Consider the following 21,538-nt stretch of genomic DNA (forward strand, 5'->3'; position numbering starts at 1 on the left):
GAGAGAGAGAGAGAGAGAGAGAGAGAGAGAGAGAAGATTCATCTCTACAAGGTAGGAGAAGGGGTCAAAGTTTACAAAACATGGCAGCAGCCATAGCTCAAGAGCACATCGCCACACCAAAGTTTAGTCAAGCAATGGCCAAGGTAATTTTTTTAAACAAGATTTTATCATGTGGAATATAGTTACCTTTGTCCAGAAAAGCTGTTAAATGTTTGGAAAATTATGTCACTGATGGCAACATCACAACCCACAATATATGAGTTGCCAATACAACAAGCACACCTATATCAGTCTGCATCCACAGCTACCGCATTCACGGTTCCACATGAATGCAAGCATCATTTAACTACTTCACCATATCTTCTAGTGTAGTCAGGGTCAAGCATTTACCGATCACTGCAAATATTACCTTATCATAAATTACTTTGATTTCTCCTTTCTATTCAACTAGAACATGTTGACTTAAAAATTATGAATGTATTCTATTAATATGAATTTCATTTCAGGATCCAAAACAGCTCCTATATGTGCTGAAATTCTATTACATTACATGGGAGTTGTAATTCTTGAGGATTTTTTTGATTATTTTCCTCTGATGTCTTTAGCCTACTTCTTTCCAAATTCATACACATAATGAGAAATCTTAATACATGGTTGATTCACCTTCTTTTCTCAGGACTTTTCTGAGAGCTGGAGGTGATATTAGGAGTCATGCCTTTCTGTACCAAAATATTCCATTTATTTCTATAGGTTCTGCTTTTCTAAGTTCTACATTTTTCTTTATTTAATGCTCTACTCCCTTCCTTATTTGGCTGCTGTGGTGAATATCTGGCTGCCATTCTTTTTAGCTCCATTTGTTTGATCACTTTGTTAATCTTTGGGGGTAAGCGTTGTGTTCCTGTTTCACTCAGCCATGTCACTTGGCAGTCCTTTTGTACAACTTTGGATGAAGTGTTTTTCCTTCCTTTGAAGAGACTATCCCAATAAATATTTTCCTTAGCATAAAAGGGTGAGTCAATTACTTTGTGATGAATGAAAATTTACTATGAGATTTTCTAATCTCAACTGCATTCTTCTTACAGCTAATAAAGTAAGAGTCGACTCAGAGTTCATTACCACACATCATGCCACTTCAGAAAATATTAGTTAATATTTACTGAGTGACGACAATGTGCCAATCACTGTAAGAGCTTTACATGCATTATTTCATTAATCTCACACCAATCCCACGAGGTAGAGATTATTCTCACAGGAAATTTAGATGCTGATTTGCCCATGCTCACGCAGTAAGTAGCAAAGCAGGGATTCGCACCCTAGACATGACATCACAGCCCAAACTATTATTTATTTACTGCCTTGCTGCCTATCAAGTATTTTAACTTTTTTTTATTTTCAAGATGTGGGGTACAACTCAGAACTAGGTATATAAGGTGTCATACTACAGTTGAAGTTTGGGTCTCCCATTGAGGAGCTTCCTATTCCACTAATTGCTTTGCTATAGACTTTCCAATTAATACTTTCTTCTTTAGATCCTACCACAAATGCTTAATAAATATTTATCACTTGAATAAATGAGACTTAACTACTTATTTTCAATGCTCCTTCCTCATCTCCTTTAATGTGTCTTTTCTTTTTAGAAACAAGAAACTAGGGCAACCCCTTCGGGGGCCCTACCACTGTAGGAGTTTTTCTGTCCTCTCAATAAATCCTGCTTCCTAAAACAAAAAGAAACTAAAATCCCAAATAACATTCTTATCATTTCTGAGTGCTTAGGAATCTCATTCTTAAGAGAAAACTTTAGTTTAACAGTTTCCACCTGTGCTTTCTAAGTGAGTGACCAAAGTTGAACAAAAATGCAAGTAGCTCTTTTTCGTATTTCATTAAATGGCCCTGATGTCATACTTGCTTTGAAGGAGGAATTATTTTTGTACAAATATGCAAGAATTAGGCACTCCTCTTTCCCACTTTTGGCAGAAGCAGTTCTACGCTTCCTGGTAGCTCAGATGAAGAAGTATGTACTCCATAGGATCCTGCCAGGCCTGGGAACCAGATTTATTCAAACTACCTGTGCCCATCAACACTTACTCTTCTATCCCCTCATTTGTCAGATTTCTGACAACAAATTAACAGGATGTCAAGCATATTAAGAACTTAGGCAGCTTGCTTGATTCAGAGTAAAAGGTTAGTGGATACAATGTGCTAAAACACAAAAAAGTTACTGAAATTTCAGATACTATGAGAGGTTGATGGTTTTGGCATTATTCTGTCATAGGTAGGCCTCTAACCTCATTTCATGTCACAACCTATAAATAACATTAAATAATTTTTTAAAAAAGACACCGACACATGTAAATAAATGTATGAAAATAAGACAAAGAGAAATACAATCTTGGTCTTTCAAATGAAAATAATCAAGAATTTTTAATAACCTACAGTGGTGAAAAAGCAGTGTGATAGGAATAGAATGATTATGAAAATGAAAGTCTGTTAATGTAGACAACAATTTTTTAATGGCAGAATTTAGGGATATAATCTGCCCCAATGTGGCAAAGAACCCTTGTATGTTACAGAACCAGAGAAAAAATGTACACATCATAATAAAGTGTGGAAAACAAGCAAAAGTAAATTGAGAAGATAATGGTTTGAGCAGAGTAAATTTAAAAACTATTTACAAAATTAAAAGGTCTTAACTTAATTGGACTTGCTCTTTAGAAGAATCTATTCAAGACTAAGACTCTACTTCAATTATTTGCATCTTAAGTAAAAAGATGCAAAGGCATCATATAATAACCGAGCTAGCATATTTTAAACATAACTTACATTGATGACTGATGAGGAAGCTGACATGTTTAAACCTTCAAGATCAGCTATCAAACTTGGAGGAAGAGCTGGTGTGGGAAGTACAACTGGAGAGGATACTGAGTTAACTGTAAAAAAAAAAAGGCCCAAATTAGCAAATGTGCAGGAACACTTAATTCAAGATATTAAAAGCAACATTTTTATTTTGTTAGTATATCTAATTAAATTACTTTAATAAATGTATAACAATTCTATTTATCAAGTCATGGCAGTTATTAGTCTTAGCTTTCAAAACATAACAGCAAATCCTATAAGAAAATAAGGATATAAATATCTTGTACAATAGTTTTTGAAAATTTTTAGCAGATAACATTATCACTAACATTTATCATCCAGTAATTTCACTAAAAGAAAAAGGTGAAGAAACATTTTTCTAAATTAATATTTAAAAATAGGCTACTTGGAAGAGTGAGGAGGAAGGATCGCTGGAGCCCAGCAGATCGAGGCTGCGGTGGCCAGGAGCGGCCACTGCACTCCACTCTGGGCGACAGAGTGAGACTCCAACTCAAAAAAAAAAAAAAAAACAGTAGTTTTCAAGAGTTCTCCAGCTGAGTCAGTAATCTTGAAAGGTTGTTTAAATTCTTTCTTGGCTGGGCGCTATGGCTCAAGCCTGTAATCCCAGCACTATAGGAGGCTGAGGCAAGAGGATTGTGCCTGAGCCTGTTCGAGACCAGTCTGGGCAACATGGTGAGACCTTGTCTCTACAATTAAAAAAAAAAAAAAGAATTAGCCAGGCGTGGTAGCACGCACCTGTAGTTACGGCTACTTGGAAGGCTGAGGTAGAAGGATCACCTGAGCCCAGCAGGTTGACACTGCAGTGGCCATAAGCACGCCACTGTACTCCAACCTAGGTGACGGAGTGAGACTCCAACTCAAAAACTAACAAACAAAAAATTCTTTCTCTATTTTATTCTCAACTCTAACTAATTAAGGGTACAGTCTCCTAATTATACGTTGTCAGCAAAAGCTATATGCTAGATGAAAATGTCTGACTGATTCTAAAACTGTTCTTGAGAACTGATTCTAATACTACGTTCTCGAGAACTGATATTTTAAGTTTGAAAGTCTTTTAAAAATGCAATCTGATCATGTTACTCCCCTGTTTCAGGCTCTTCAAAGGATAGTAACTGCCTATAAGACAAAAGTCTAATTCTTTAATTAAGTTCACAAGGCTAGCTCAGCCCCGTCCAACAGAACTTCCTATGACAACGAAAATGTTCTAAGTCTGTGCTGCCCAATACGGTGGCCACTAGCCACATGTGCCTAATGTGCTCCTGAATTGTGGTAATATGACAAAATAAATGCATTTTTAGTTTTAATTAATTTAAATGTAATAGCTAGCTGTGGCTAGTGGCCACATCCTGGATAGCTCAGGTCCAGCTTATCTACAATTTCAGCCACTTTTATGCTCTAGCTCTACAGAATAATAGTTCCCAATATCTTGTTTTGTGTCTTTGTGCTTTTTATATTCTACTCCCATTTGACTAGAAGGTACTTCTGTGCTCTGCGCATCTTCTGACTTCTACCCACAAAGATGCTTCTTAAAGGAAAAACACTCCCTGGCTAACCTACCAACAGTTGTTTGTGCCTTCTTTGTCCCACTGGTATACTTGGACAAAGTTCTAAAACTGTACATAATACAAATTTGTGAGTTCACATGTTTTTATTTCTACTGGTCTGTGTGAATAGACTTTAACTTATCAAATTTTAATACTTAGAAATTTTTCAACTATTTGTTGAATAAAATAAATTAAAGTATAGGAAAAATTTCAGTTTCCAACAAATTCTCACTCAAAAGTAACACTCTGAAGGGAGTAACAGTTACTTAAAATGACATTACTTTTCACAGTGTCTTTTCCTTATTTTAGTTTCACAATCCTCTGTGAGTTGGGCAGAAAAAAATATTAATTCATAAAGTTAACAATAAATATTTCTTGAGCAAGACAGAAAGAAAGAGACAAAAAATTTCAAGCTATGGTCCCTGTCTCCAAGTAACTCAAAACTTAAAAGGGTACACATGCTTTTGAAAAAAGTAAAAATACAGTCCATAAATGATACTGCCAAAGAAGGAAACTTTCAAGGGAAATCTTAAAACCTCAGCATGCATAACAGAAGAGGCAGAATCTTGGTTCCCCTGCACTCACTCAGTACAGTGGACATATTGTCACAAACACCCAGGTTTTCCTGGATCTACACCAAAAACCGCTGTACAATGAGCAAAGGCGACAGGGTGTAAGAGAAACCTTCATGAAGAGGAAAGAATGAAGCCCAGTGTCTAAGTAAAGGTGGGGCTTGAATAAGGCAAAAGGAAGAAGCCAGCAGACTTGGAGAAGAGAATGCTATAAACAAAGGCTGAAAGATGAGCACTGGAAAACTAAGGGGGCTGGACTTATCCTACAGACCAAGGCGAACTGATAAAAACCTACCAACAGAGGAAAGACATAAAAATACGGTACTGCAGAATGATTAATCAGATGGTGATGTAAGGGACAGGCTGCAGGAAAGAGCAGCACAGCTGGCAGTAAGGAAGAATTTGCAGTGGTTTAGGAATGAGGTGGAAAAAAACTGAAGTAAGGTAACGGCAATGAGAAGGCTTAGGAAGAGCAATTTTATTAAGGACACTGGAGCCTGAGGCACAGGGAGATGAAGATTCTCAAGGAAAACAAAAACAAGTGAGTAATTAGACCACTATAGAATTAGAGACTGGTTCTTTTAACTTAGACCACAATATGTTGCCTTTCCGTGCACTATATAACTTTCCTAGTAAACTTTAAATGCATGTTGGTTCGTTTGTTTGTTGGTCTATCCACTCATCCATCCACTATCCCCCCATTCAAAATATTAGATGCCCATGCAAGGAATAAAAAACTCAATAAGAAATGGCCTCTGATTTCAACTATGGCTTGGCTAAATGAATACCATCAAGAGACAGGAGACAAAAATTCACACCACAGGCAAGTTCTACTCTTAGAAAAAAAAAAGATAGACTTCTAATATCATTTCTGAACACAGAGGCTAGTATTAAAAAGATAGTTATATGTCTGCTTATAGGCCTGGCAAGATGAAAGCTGGCAGTGAAAGCTTATCCTAAAGTGAATTCTGACTATGATGAGGTATTTAATTAGTAATGTGTAATAATTAATAAAAGGACCCCATAAAGCTGCAAAATGTATATATGTATTATGGCATACGAGTTAAGATGAGATACCATTTCCACTTGTCAAACTGGTAAAGGCAATTTTAAAATACAAAATGCAGCACTGGTGAGAATGAAAGGAATCAGGCATGCTCATACTAATACTGTGTAACTTGGTATAAGCTTTTTAAGGGCATTTTAGACAAAAGTCCAAAGTCAAAGTCTTTGTACCAGCAATTCTATTCCTGAAAATTTATTTTCAGTAGATAATTACAGAGAAAATGCAATAATATATTTTCAATATTGAATACTGCTTCACTGATTATGATAGCAAAAAAAAAGGTAAACAAGTTAAATTTCCAACAACAATAAATCAGTTGAATAGAATTTATAACAACAATGTAAAGGATAATCATGCAATTAAAAATGAGGTTGTTAAGAATATTATTAATATTCTTAGGTATTATGGTATGGAAAAGATTGTATAGGATAAACCGAGAAAGAAGCAAGTGACAAAAGAGCATCTAGGGCAGTTTCTTTCACCCATGCCAGCTCTGGCATGTTTCCCTTTCTTTTTCCTCTTCTCTAACAAACTTTGCTTTAAAATTAAACAAAACAAAACAGTATCTGGGTAAGATACAATTTGAGGGGGATTTGAATATGAAGAAAAGCTGAACTGACCATCAGAATATTGCACAGGGTATTTGGATTACAAGTTAATTTTATTTTCTTCTTTTTATTTTTAATACATGACCTAATAATCTGCTGGAGGTAGCAATATGATTTCTATTTTTCAGGTGCATTTTTTTTTTGAGTTGGAGTCTCACTCTGTCACCCAGACTGGAGTGCAGTGGCCGCTCCTGGCTGCCGCAGCCTCGACCTGCTGGGCTCCAGCGATCCTTCCGCCTCAGCCTTCCGAGTAGCTGGAATTATAGGCATGCGCTACCACGCCCGGCTGATTTTTTGATTTATTGTGGAGATGAGGTCTTGCTGCCTGGGCAGGTCTCGAATCCCCAGGCTCAGGCAATCCACTCACCTCAGTCTCCCAAAGGCGTGGGATTACAGGCTGAGCCACCGAGCCCGGCTCTCAGGCGTATTTTATATTTCTGGAAATTCAAATATTTTTTAGTACCTCATACAGTGTGGTCTCAGTAAGATGATTGTAAAGCAGAGATCATATTCTAGTGTTCTATAACAGGAAATGCAAGCCTATGCTATGTCATTATACTATCAGTACAATAGTGAAGTCTTTTTAAAATTTCTATCTGCCAATGATAATTATGCTTCAGATAAGCCTTATGATCTGTGTTAACATATTGTTGAATGAGTTATGGCCAAGACAGTAGAGTGGAGTGCTAAGAGGAAAGTGGAGCTAAGTTGTCTGTGTTTTGCATCCCAGCTGTTACTTACTAGTTGTGTCATTTTGGACACTTTTTTTTTTTTTTTAACAGATGTGCAGTACAATTCAGGGTTAGGTATATAAGTGGTCATAATATAGGCAAAGTTTGGCCTCTCTTTGCCTTGAGATCAGGCACCCTTATTGATGTTATGATTCCCCTTCCCTCCCCTGACAGTTTACCACTAACTGCCAGTTCCTTTCTTATAATATTATTAAAAATTTTCAGAGTCTACTTATGACTGAGAATATGTGGTACTCAGTTCTTTGTTTCTGTGATAGATCACTGAGTATTACAGACTCTAAATCCATCCAAGTTGCTATGAAGTTCAAAATTTTGTCCTTTATGGCTGCATGATATTCCATCATGTATATATACCACATTTTCTTTATCCAGTCCACTTTCAATGGGCAGCACAGTTGTTTCCATGTTTTGATATTATGAACAATGGTGCAATAAATGTGCATATGCAGGTATCTTTTTTATAGAATAATTTGAGTTCCTCTGGGTATATTCTCAAAAGGGGGATTGCTGGGTCGTACGGAAGGTCGATTTTTAGATCTTTTAGGAATTGCCACACTGTTTACCACAGTGGTTGTACTAGTTTACACTTCCTCCAACAGTGTAGAAGCATTCCTTTTTCCTCACATCCTCTCCAGCATGTGTTTTTTTTTTTTGAGTTATTGATGAGGGCCATCCTGACTGAAGTTAGGTGGTATCTCAGTGTAGTTTTAATTTGCATTTCTTTGGTAATTAACGAGGCTGAGCAATTTTTCATGTATCTATTGGCTATTCATATGTCTTCTTGTGAGAAGTTTGAACACATTTCTTAACTTAGCTATGCTTTTGCTGCTCTATCTATGAAATGGGGATAATACTAATACCTGGGGGTCATTAATCCTTTTAGTTGATATGTGTAAAAGCATTTAAACTGTGCCTGGTACAGGATAAGCATTTTTATAAGGGGGGAAGTAATGGCATATCAAACCATTCTATATTAAAAGTTTTACTTATTCTTAAAATCTAAAGCAGAACTCTGATCATAATAATCATTGTGCAATTACTGTATTAAATACACTTCAGCAAAGAGAAATGTGTTTTGTGGGAAGTTTTAAAAACAACAGAACTGTTTGGTAGTAGAGCCAGGCTACTGCTAGGGTTGCTAACTATTCTGCTTTCTTAGAGAGAGACAATCATTATTTCTGGTAGTAGCAAGTTCTTGATGCTTCCACGCCTTTACTCTGCCTAGTGTACCCTGCCTCGTACCTCTAACTGCCTGACTAAAACTCACACTCAGCTAAGAATGACATCTTGACACTGCTAGATGGATTAGGTATCCTGATACTTAACAGGATTCTGTACATATCTTTCTCATTTCATCTATAATATGGCAATCTATTTGGCAACTAATCTGTTTTTTCCAGTTATGCTTTGAGAGAACCTTGAGCAGGGATAACAGTATGTTCACCTAAAATTTGTAGCATGTAGCAGATTATACAGATCATAGCAAGTATTCAATAAATATCTCCTTAGTGTAGAAAAGAATAAATTCAGTGCTTGCATTTTTCCTAGTATGCAGTGTGTACCTAGCAAATAATATTTGTGGATTATGACATCCTCTTAGATAAAACATAGGGAATGTGTCTGGTTCTCCTTCAAGATTAATCTAACTCTCACAGATGAGAACTCAAGCCACTCAAGTGAATTTTTAGTGTTGGATCATCAAGCTGCTTGCCATGGACAATGGAGAACTCCAATAGGCTAATATGCAGCATACAATGAAGTCAGCAGCACTCTGCTTGTCTTTATTTCTAAGCCAGATCCTGCTTCTTCCACAAGACGTTCATAGCTTTTTAATTGATTTTTGTCTCCCTCTTGGTTTTTTCAATATAGTTTGCATCTATTTTATCTCTTACATAACAGTTATTTGTTCAGGTATCTGTGTCCCTCACTAGATTTATGTTTCTTGAAGGGAATGACTAAATTCTATTCATCTACTACTGTACCTAGCAAAGTACCTCGCACTTAGCAGACAATCCACAAACACTTGCTGAACTGACTTGTTAACAAGAGAGTTTCAAGTGTTAGTTCCTAAAAATGAAGGACTATAAATGACTTTTAAAAGATTTTGTTAGAAACAGCCTGACGTCACACCTAAGGGAGTTAGAAAGACAAGATCTTCTAAATCCTGATTTCAGTAGAAAAATCAGCTCACTAAAAGTCACCATAGAAGACAAAACTATCATAGAAAAGAACAACAACACAAACAGTTGGTTCTTTCAAAGAATAAATAAGATTGATGGATTCCTGGCCAGAGTGACTTTAAAAAAGAGAGAAAGTCCAAATAAGCAGTTAGAAACACAAAAGGCAAAGTCACAACTGATCCTGAAGAAATTAAAAAGATGATCAGAGATCACTATGAACACCTGTATACAAATAAACTAGAAAACCTAAAGGAAATGGAAGACTTTCTGACATTATACTATCTCCCAAGGTTGAAACAAGAAGAAACTGAAACTCTAAACAGACCAATAACAATCCAGGAAATTGACTCAGTCATAAGCAATTTCCCCAACAAAAAAAGCCCTGAACCACATGGTTTCCCAGCTGAATTCTAAAAGACATACAAGGAGGAGCTGATATCAATTTCATTGAAAGTATTCCAGGCAATTGAGAACAATGGAATTATTCCCAACTTATTTTATGAAGCTAACATCATACTGATACCCAAACCTGGCAAAGACCCAACAAGGAAAGAAAATTACAGGCCAATCTCCTTGAGATGTAAAAATTCTCAACAAGATTCTAGCAAATCAGATCCAACAACACATCTCAAGGATCATCAACCATGACCAGGTAGGTTTCATTCCTGGGACACAGGTACGTTAACAATGTAAAACCAAGAACCACACAATGATCTCATTAGCCACAGAAAAAGCATTCAACAAAACCCAGCATGCTTTCTTGATGAAAATCCTTGAACAAGTATTCCAGGCAATTAAGAACGATGGAATTATCCCCAACTTATTTTATGAAACCAACATCATACTGATATGCAGACCTGGCACAGAAGGAATATTCCTCAAAACAGTAAGAGCCATCTATGATAACCTCGCAGCCAACATTTTGCTCAATAGGCAGAAGCTGGAAGCATTCCCCCAATGAACTGGAACAAGGCGAGGATGCCTACTCTCACCCCTTCTATTCAACATAGTGCTGGAAGTCCTAGCTAGAGTAATCAGTCAAGAGAAGAAAATCGGGGATATCCAAATAGGAAAAGAGGAATTCTAGCTATCCCTCTTAGTCGGGCTCGGTGGCTCAGCCTATAATCCCAGCACTTTGGGAGGTTGAGGCGAGTGGACTGCCTGAGCCCGTGGGTTTGAGACCAAAACAACTTGACGAGACTTCATCTCTACAATAAATCAAAAATTAGCCAGGAGTGGTAGCACGTGCCTATAGTTCCGGCTACTTGGAAGGCTGATGCGGAAGGACTGCGGGGCCCAGCAGGGTGACACTGGGGTGGTGGTGAGTGTGCCATTGCACTCCAGCCCGGGCAACAACTCACACACACAAAAGCTATCCTTCTTTGTGGAAGATATGATTCTATACCTACAAAATCCTAAGGAGTCTGTCAGAAGCCTCCTCACACTGATAAAAAACTTTAGAAGTCTCAGGAAACAAAATCAACATGCAAAACACAGTTGCATTTCTCTACACCACCACCAAGTAGGTGGAGAAGCAAATAAAAAACGCAATCCCATTCACATTAGCCACACACAAAAAAGAAAGACCTTGGCATCCACCTAATCGGAGAAATGAAAGAGCTTTACAATGAAAACTATAAAATACTGCTCAAAGAAATCAAGGATGACACAACAAATGGAAAAGCACCCCATGCTCACGAATTGGAAGAATCAATCTTGTCAAGATGCCCATCTTACCAAAGGCAATCTACAGATTCAATGCAGTACCTGTCAAATTACCACCATCATTTTTCTCAGACCTGAAAATGACAATATAGAAATTCATATGGAAACAGAAAAGAGCACGAATAACCAAAACAATCCTAAGTAAAAGGAAGAAAGTGAGAGGTATCACACTTCCAGGTTTTAAATCATATAAGGCTACAATAACCAAGACTGCATGGTATTGGTACAGGAACAGGCACACAGAACAATGGAAAAGGACAGAAGTTCTGGAAATAAAAATATGGTCTCTCGACCAACTTACCTTCAACAATGCCACCAATAACAATCATTGGGGAAAGGAGACCATATTCAGCAAATGGTGCTGGGAAAACTGGCTAACCACATGCAGAAGATTGAAACTGGATCTCTACTTATCACCATATCCAAAAATCAACTCAAAATGGATCAAAGACGTAAACATAAAACCTCAAACCGTAATAATCCTGGAAGAAAACGCCCTTACACACCTTAGGGTGGGCAACAAATTCTTGACCAAATCCTCAAAAGCTAATGCCATAAAAGCTAAGATAGACAAGTGGGACCTAACCAAACTGAAAAGCTTTTGCACAGCAAAAGAAACCATCAAGAAAGGAAAGAGAAAACTCACAGAACGGGAAAAAAATATTTACAAATTATGTATCTGGCAAAGGCCTAACATCATGATCCACAAAGAACTAAAAGTGAAAGGGGGAAAAAAACCCATTAAAAAATGAGCAAAGGACACGAACAGACACTTTTCAAAAGACAACACAAAAGCAGCCAACAGACACATGAAAAAAATGCTCAGTCTCACTAATCACCAGAGAAATGCAAATCAAAACTACAATGAGATACCTAACTCCAATAAGGATGGCTGTCATTAATAAGTCAAAAAACAACAGGTGCTGGCATGGGTGCAGAGAAAAGGGAACATTTCTGCACTGTTGGTGGGAGTACAAGCTAGTTCAACCTCTATGAAAAATAGTGTGGTAATTCCTAAAAGAACTAAAAATTGCTCCAGCAATCTCTTTTCTGGGAATATACTAGAAGATCATAAATCACTCTACCAAATACACCTGCACATGCATGTTATTGCCACACTATTGACAATAGCAAAAACACAGAACCAACCCTGCTGCCCATTCAAAGTGGGTTGGATGAAGAAAATGGGGTACATATATACCATGGAGTATTATGCAGTCATAAAGAAGAACAAAATCATGGACTTGGCAGCAACTTGGATGGAGGTGGAGATCATCATACTAAGTGAACTGAATACTGTATGTTCTCACTCATAATGGGCCCTGAACACTAGTCACATTATCACAAGGGTGGGATAGGCAGTTGCAGGGTACTGCTAGGGGAGGAAGGAATTGGGGGGAAAGGACATGACAACACAAAAGGCACCCAGTCCACTAACAGGGGAGTGAGGGCCAGTTAAAAGTCCAAGCTTCACCTGCATGCAGCTTACTTATGTAGTTAATACTCACTTGTACCCCACAAGTGAGTATTAGAATATATTTTCTATAATAAGAAAATAAATTAAAATAAATAAAGATGACTCAGAAAAAAAAAAAGAAAGAAATAGCACTTGACTATTAAAACCAAAGAGAAATACTATATGCTATCTTGAGTTTAAAAATGTAGGTTGGAAAAAGGTTTTCTTAAAATTAAGAAAAACTTAATTTTTAAGAAAAACTTTTGTGTCTACATACAGAACACACTTTTTTTTTTTTTTTAAAGAGACAAGATCTTGCTCTGCTGCTCAGGCTGGCACAATCACAGCTCACTGTAACCTCTAACTCCTGGGATCAAGTGATCCTCCCACAACAGCCTCAAGAGTAGCTGAAACTATGGATATGTGCCACCATGTCCAGCTAATTTTTTAACATGTTTCTCTAGAGATGGGATCTCACTGTGTTGCCCAGCCTGGTTTTAAACTCCTGGCCTCAAGCAATCTTCCCACCCTGGCTTCCCAAAGTGCTGGGATTCTAGCCGTGAGCCACTGTGACTGGCCATAAATGGTTTTGTAGTAGCCCAGTATATAAGAATAGGTAACTTTTGAGTTGAGACCTGAAAGATAAAAAAATTAAAATTTTAATTAAAAATTTTTGTAGTTAAAATATTGATAGGTATAGCCTGCCATGAGATGACCTGGGGGAACTGTTCTCAGAGGCTTTTGGCAGGAATGAGCCTGCTATGTTTAAGAAATGCAAAAAAGCAGAATAGTTTGAAATGTGGGTAAGAGGTAGGCAGGAGACAGATCATCTGTGGTCTTAGAATCCTGGAGAAGGAGTATGGACTTCAATCTAAATGCAAAATCAAGTCATTGAAATCAAAGGCTTCAAATAAAAAAGTCAGATCTGACTATATCAAGTAGTTTTTCAGCAGGACAAACTTTTAGAAAAGAACTGCTAGGTCAAAGAGTATGTGCAATTTAAGTTTTGATAGATATTGCTAAAATGACTCCAAAAAGCTATACCTATTTATATCTCTGTCATATATATATATATATATATATATATATATATATATATATATATATATATATATATCTCTCCATACTAGCACACTGGATAGTACCAAATCTCAAAGTCTTACCCAATAGGTAAAACATGATTCAAATTTGGGTCCAATTTTAAATTTCTCTATGTTATTTCTCTGTATTACATATTTTAATTTCTCTGTATTAAAAATTTGCATGGTTATTGGAGACAGGGCAGGTAAACAAATAAACATTCAGATCTATGCCAGAATGAGGCAACCTAAAAACATAACTCAATCCCAACATAGAAAAATTCCGTCAAAAATAACAGCAGTTGAATATTTGTGAAATCCTACTTGTTGTTACTTTTCTTATAGTGCAACAGAGTTAGTTCCACTATCTCTCTCTCAAACACAGGAGGATTTCAGAGGAGGTGGTGAATATATGTCTTTGCATACTTGGGTGAGTATATTTGTAATATTCTGAATTCTTAGAAGTAGATTTGTTGGGACAAAGATTTTTTGCAGTTAAAATATTGGGCCAGGCTTGGTGACTCAGCCTGTAATCCCAGGACTTTGGGAGGCCAAGGCGAGTGGATTGCCTGAGCCCATGGGTTCAAGACCAACCCGGGCAATCCGGCGATAAATAAATTAGCTGGGCATAGTAGCATGCACCCATAGTTCTGGCTACGGAAGGCTGAGGCAGAAGGATGGCCACAGCCCAGCATTTTGGCACTGGGATGGCCATGAGCGAGCTACTGCACTTCAGTTGGGCGATGAACTAAAACTCCAACTCATAAATAAATAAATAAATAAATAAACAAACAAACAAACCAGCATTTTGGCACTGGGATGGCCATGAGCGAGCTACTGCACTTCAGTTGGGCGATGAAGTAAAACTCCAACTCATAAATAAATAAATAAATAAATTGAATAAACAGAATATTGATAGGTACAGCCAAACTGCCTCTAAAGGTTTTGTAACCCATTTCCATTCCCATGGCAAGTAGAAAATGGTGATTTTTTTTTTTTTTATATTTCAATTTCTGTTCCTAATCCCTACCTCCTAAAGTTAGATAATCAACAATTCACAATGTAGAAGCTGTAAGATATGCATGATTATTTAACAAAGTAAGTACAAATTACTAAAGCAAAATATTTTAAAATAAATTTGGTGCATTTTCATTTGACCATGTCTATTTATTCATGTGATACAAAACTGATATGCTGAACAGATGTAAGACACTAACAGTACTGATTTTCAAAATTTTCTTTCCTAATTCACCTATAAACTTTACACTTTAAATGCTAACATATTTTGGGACATGTACATGGAAAATACTATTAAAAAAAAAAAAACTCCTACTAAGCACAAAAGAAAGAATTTTAATTATAATACTTACAATCATCCAGATCTAGAAGTGAAACATTATTGGTAAGAGCATTTCTGCCTTGCTTTGTTTTTTTTCCTTTCTCCTAGAAAATAAAAAACAATTTATTGTACGTTTAGTTTAAAAATCTATGGAATAGTCCTCAATATTCTAAAACAAAACATTTTTTTCTCTTAGACTTACCAACAGACAAATTAAGCTTCTGTGTGGTTACATGAAATGGTTTTTTTAAATCAAAATTTCTGTCTCAGCACAGAGTATTTCTTCCCATGCAAACTGTTAATTATTTAAAATACCTTGTGCTTAAAGAACCTTCAGAAGAAGATTTATAGGTAAGAAATAATTGTAATCTGAACAAAATTTTTGCTAACATAAAAATGTAAAGTGGCTCTTTGGTAGACAGTACATAACTAGTCTTGAAAATAATTTTTAAGCAGGCTTACTTAAGAAAAAGAAACACTAAGAAAGGGACTGGCAGTAGCAGGCTATTGCTAGGGCAGAGTGGCGAGGGGCACAACATCAGTAAAGGTACCTGAACTCAAACCAGGCAAAGTGGGCACCAAAGGGAGGTCCAAACTTTGTGCGAGGACCACTTGTATAACTAATCCTGAATTGTACCCCATATCTTTAAAATAAAAAAAAGAAAAAGAAACACTCAAATATCATACGCATAGCTTTGTGATTGTTGACAGGCTTGTGATAGGTTAGCCTTTTCTGAAGTAGTTTGTGACAGATATTGTAATAGGTACTTTATATTTCAATACTTTCTTTGCCAAAGTTACTCATTAAAATCTATAAACAAAATTCACAGCCTCTCGCTCTTTTAGGGTTGAAAAGGATTCACTTACTTTCTCTATTGTTTAGTAGGGAGACTAAATATTTCAAAACATATCTGTACATAATTAAGGTTTCCCCCAACAGAGATCTGCATATTCAGTTTACTGTATTTACAAAATATGTGTACTCATGGACTAAAATGCAATGCCCTAAAGCCTGTGATGTTCACAGTTTGTTTAGAGATTCAGAACATATTATAAATCTTTAAAAAAGGAAGAAGTATAAATTAAGTGCAGTACTGAATAGCATTACAAACAACTAAAGACCCACAAAGAGTAAGTGTTAAACAGATGTATTTGGGTCAGTTTCCTATCTTTATAATCTATACTTTTTTTTTTTGACATTAAATCTTCTTAAATTAAAGGCCAAAACTCAAGTTTGTACTGACATGTTTTGTTTGTTCGTTTATTCATTCATTCAATTGGTTTGTACAGAATGTTACATGTGTATCAGATTCTGTGCTAAGCAATGGAAATAATGGCCAAGACAGACATGGTCCTGCCTTCAAATAACTTATAATCTACCAAACAAGTTTATACTTTATTGTTAATACATTATAAATATTTTTGAAGTACCCCTGTAGCTAAGAAAAGGTATCACTGAAGAAAGAGGTTTATTACCACAATTTAAAGATTACACAGTGTTAGTGCTCTTATACTCATACATGAACAAGAGCATTACATACAATTATATGTATATAACATCTAAAAATGATTTAAACTCTGCTTTCTTTTCTTCTTATGCCAGTACTCAGAAAGGAGTATTCCCTTATGCCAATACTTGGAAACTTCAAAAACTATATAATAGTATACTTTAACACTAAAATAACAGCACTGATTTTTTTCTTAAAAATAATTATTTTTACCACTGAAAATTCCAAACCATCTAAACAAGTTTTAGTTTTCATTTCTTATTTTAAAACAAAACAAACACTATTTGCCCACTCCTCAAAGGAATAACAATGTTTAGGAATAGAGAAAAAATTAGAAGAAATGTTAGCTTTGAGGCTGAAATTTAAAAGTTGCAAGTAAATGAAAACAGGTTCAGAATAAAAATGTCATCTCAACTAGAATATCACTCCTGTGAAGAAAGAACATATAACAAAAAGAGCTTATCATCATGTGACTTATCAAAATTCTCTGCTGAACATAATGGGTATAGCTTCCTATAAGCTACAATGGTGCATGACTGTCTTTATGAAACTGTAACCTCCCCACCTGAAAAATGAGAAACCTATCAAATCAAGATAAAGTTAAAGTGGAAAGCAAGTCTATACCTTATTTTCTACTTCACAGCCAAGAGTGTGTAACAATATCTATTAAATACACATCAAGTTACCTACAACACAGAACAGAGCTGCATGTGAAATTGGCATAATCTCTTATTAGAAGCCTAGAACAGAGAGAAGGAAAAAAGCTTTCAAAAGGACAGAATTTCACTGACTTTCTGAGAACAGCAAATAACCAGTGACTAAAATACAACATTAGCAACAGATAATGGTCATTTCTACCGAATTGAAAAAGCCTTGCATTCCGAATCAAGGCTATAAAATGCTTCGTGATGTGTTTGGTATTCCTCTCTTATATTATATTTCATTTTTCATTTTTAAAAAATCCATAGTAAGTTCAAAACATTCTCAAACTTAAAGGCTCTACTATAAAAATAAAAATCTGAATTCTAAACAAAGAAGTTAAGAGCTCTATTCCATCAAACATTTCTCCATTTGCAATTCATCTTGGTAATAGAGACAGAACCTGGGTAAATGCATATAGGACTTGAGGCAGGAGATTTTTCTTGCTCAATGCATAATTCATGTGCTCCGCCTGCAAAGTGTGTAAAATGAGAATTTCACACCGCAGCATGAGCCATGGAGCTGCAGAGAAAAGGCAGATGAAATCATATTTTACTGCATGAATTTTATTTCTTACCCTCCCAATATTTATACAAAACCATCATTGACAAACCAAACACATTGACAGATCACCCACTGCTTCCATTGTGTTAGTACTTGAGAAGAGATCAGGCAGAAAGATAGACAATTTGTTTTTGTATATTTTTTTAAATAGAGGATTAGGTTTTTAACAGCTGAGCGACTGTATTAGACTTTTATAAGGACAACAGCAACTGATCTTCAAATCTCACCATAAAAAAATGCCTAGTTATCAATTCATCATCTTCAAATCTCCATTTTGTTTCTATGGTATTCAGTTATACACCTCAACACATCAACATTTTCAAAATGAAATACAAAGTCGCACGGTTAAAAAACTGATTTCTATTTAATGTATTTCATTTCAAATAATAAATAAAAGATCCTGGAAATAATTATTAAGCTCCAAATAATACAAACAAAAATATGTAACAATATACTCGAAAACATTTTTCATGTATTATGCATGTTCATTTTCATGCTGATTAAAAACAAAAAGGCAAGTATTAAAAAAAAAAACAGACATGAGGTAAGTATTAAAAAAAAAACAAAAAGGCAAGTATTTAAAAAAAACCAGCATCAAATATGCATCCTAAAAGGAAACCACTGTAAAGAGATTTGAAATTTAAAACTATAAAACAGGATAAATAGTACATAAAGTTTGTATTCTGAAATCAACAACAATTCAAGACTAATTTCTAGACCAACAGGACAAGATATCTGTATAAAATATTTTCAATTAAAATTACCAACCAAGGATAATTTAATGACTGTCTCCTTTTCAAGTCAACTGACAAATTTGATTTTAAAAATCTGAGGCTCAAACTTAAACTTGTGCTTTACAATAAAATAGATATACTGCCCGTATATTGAGACTTTTTTCTAAGTTAGGAAGTCTAAACTGCTAAACCAAATCCTTCCCTATTAGATTATACCTATTTCAATAAGAAAGTTTGCTTAATGGTATTCACTTCATTTCAAAGGTCTCAGTTGATATTTTTGTTTTAGATAATTTAAAATATAAACTAAATTGAGACAGACATAAATTGAAAGAGGCAAGCCTCAAAATTGTAAAACTAATATTCTTCAATATTCACAAAAGTTATATAATTACAACATACATAATTGTAAAAAATACACTTAAAACTTGTTTCCTGTTTCCCAAATAGAATATAAAACCAATAAAAAAAAAAATAGCTGTTTCACTCTTATATCCCTGGTTTATTTCATAACACATACCAAAACTATTTTATCCCCAAGAATATTTCAAGTAAAAGATCTTTATTCCCAAAATCTTTTAGTAAAGCTAATCTTACCATTTACTGACATTAAGACACCAGTCACAATAGTAGTGACTGACTGGTCCTTAGAGCACTTAAGAGATTTAATCAGTTTCTCTGCACCTCTCAAAAAGAGATTAGCAAAGTTTTGAGATACATATAACCTGAGATAAAGACAACTGACAAAAGCATCTCAAACGCTGATATGTATATATTAATAATGCTATTTTCTTCATTGTTCATACATGCATTAATCTTAATTTTGATTCAAATATGGAAATGCTCTTAATAGTGTTATTATGTGCAAGTACATTAAATTACTTTATATCTCTATTTCACATTGATCAATGTGATTATTTCACATTGATCAATGTGATTATTTCACATTGATCAATGTGATTATTTCACATTGATATGTTTTATATGTAGCTTATATAATTAAGATGCTGTTAATGTACATAAGGAAAATACATTGAAGTTATTCACAATAAATTTCAATCATGATTTAAAATTTTCATCATTTTACCTAAAGCTTCAGCAAGTGGTATACAGACTCAGTAGAATATTACATTACAGAAAAGATAAGAAGAGTGGACTAACAAGGAGATAGCTGAAACAGCTATAGTACATCGGAGCACTAGAATATACTGGCCAGTTATGAGAACACTGAATATCAGTGTGATCAGCGTGATTTACCTAGACTAGGTAAAATGGAAGGAAAAAAAAAAAAACCCTGGAAATTTTTGAAACATTATTTTAAATAAACTTGTCACCATCTGTTCAACACATAATTTTAACTACAAGCAGAATATAACTTAATTATAACGGTTTAAAAAACTGGATAAAGTGTTATGAATGTGAATCTGTTCCTGACACAATGTGGTCTACATCACTGATTTTTCTCTCCACTCTTCTTTGTAATTTTCCCCCCTGTACACTGTATGTGAAAGCACTTAAAGTATGAATTACTAAAAGTAATTTTATTATAGGTATTATGAGTCCAAAGAATTATTTCATTAAAAGGACTATACTCAAAATATTTCTCAATTAAGCATATTTCAGAAAAGAACATCTACACAGAAAACTATGCTCATCCATCAAAATAGCTCTAACTGAAACGAGAAAATGTTCTTTGGTCATCACTGACAATTTTGGACCTCAAATAAGGTCAATAATACAAACAAACATGACACCTGAATGTATGACCATAGTTTTGGGCCTCATGGATATGTTAGGGCACTTTAGGAACACAGACAACTCAGCAGTGATTTTTGCCCTTTTGATTGTTCTTGCACCATTCACATGAGTAATACTGTGTCATCAGTAACATTTTTTATTTCCCACATTTCACAAGTAGGGGAAGAAGAGAGATCACACTGATATGGGGCCACTTTCTCTTCAGTTTGTATTTTCTATAATAAGAGAAATGATGCAAAAAGAAAGAACAAAGACATAGAAATAGGAAAGCACACAGCATGTTAAGAGAACCACAAATATTCCATGGTAGTAGAACAAGGGTGGGTCACGACTACAAAGGCAAGTTCGGGCATGCTAACCTGAGGCGTTTACTGAACTCAGATGGGCATCACTACAGGATGTTGGTATCAATCTGGCAGTTGCACAGAGGACTTAGGTTAGGAAAGCAATGATTTTAGGATGACGAATGGCAACAGTCTACGAAGAGAATGAAGAGCTAATCTAGAGTGGTAGCAGTAAGGAAAGAAGAAACACCTATGAGAAATAATACACAGAATCTATAGGACTTGGCAACCTTCTAAACATACAGAATGACAGGAGTGGAACGTAATTCTGAGGCTACAAATCTCAGAGAATGGAAAAAATGCTGGTACCCAATGGTAGAGCATGTCTTCTGGCTGTATTAGGTTTGGAAACCACTAGCTCCAGAGAGGTCTAAGAATTTGGTCTGAATTTGGGAAGGAAAGCTGGAGCTGTTATAGAGATTGAGCAATATTATCATGTAAGTAATTGACGTAAATGTTTAGCTGCAGCAACAGATGTGAATGAGATCTCAAAACAGGAAAAATTTAGAGAAAAAGGATGAAAGAAAAATTCATTCATATTAGTTAATATTATGAAAAACTAATGTACTAATTTTGGGACAATGTTCAAACTTGGGTGTCAAGAAGAGGATAAAAAGTGAAGCTATCCAAATAATGAAAAGTCAAGGAAGTCAGAACAAAAGAGACTCAGTTCCAAAAGGTAGGGGAAGAGTCACACAAAAAGATCAAGATGGGTAGCAACAAAGAGAAGGCCACT

General features: G+C 35.4%; 1 protein-coding gene across 1 annotated transcript in view; it reads right to left on the reverse strand.

The window, feature by feature from the left end:
* AP3B1 (adaptor related protein complex 3 beta 1 subunit) overlaps positions 1 to 21,538 on the reverse strand; it is a 245,200-nt gene that overhangs the window by 78,248 nt on the left and 145,414 nt on the right. The window contains exons 20-21 of the mRNA XM_008049368.2: positions 15,227 to 15,299; positions 2,821 to 2,927 (exon numbers count right to left, since the gene is read on the reverse strand). Coding sequence (XP_008047559.1) covers positions 2,821 to 2,927; positions 15,227 to 15,299 — 180 coding nt within the window. The remainder of the gene's footprint in view (positions 1 to 2,820; positions 2,928 to 15,226; positions 15,300 to 21,538) is intronic.

This window comes from Carlito syrichta, unplaced genomic scaffold (genome assembly GCF_000164805.1).
Source record: "Carlito syrichta isolate Samal-C Ts95f unplaced genomic scaffold, Tarsius_syrichta-2.0.1 Scaffold133743, whole genome shotgun sequence".
Classification (NCBI taxonomy): Eukaryota; Metazoa; Chordata; class Mammalia; order Primates; family Tarsiidae; genus Carlito; species Carlito syrichta.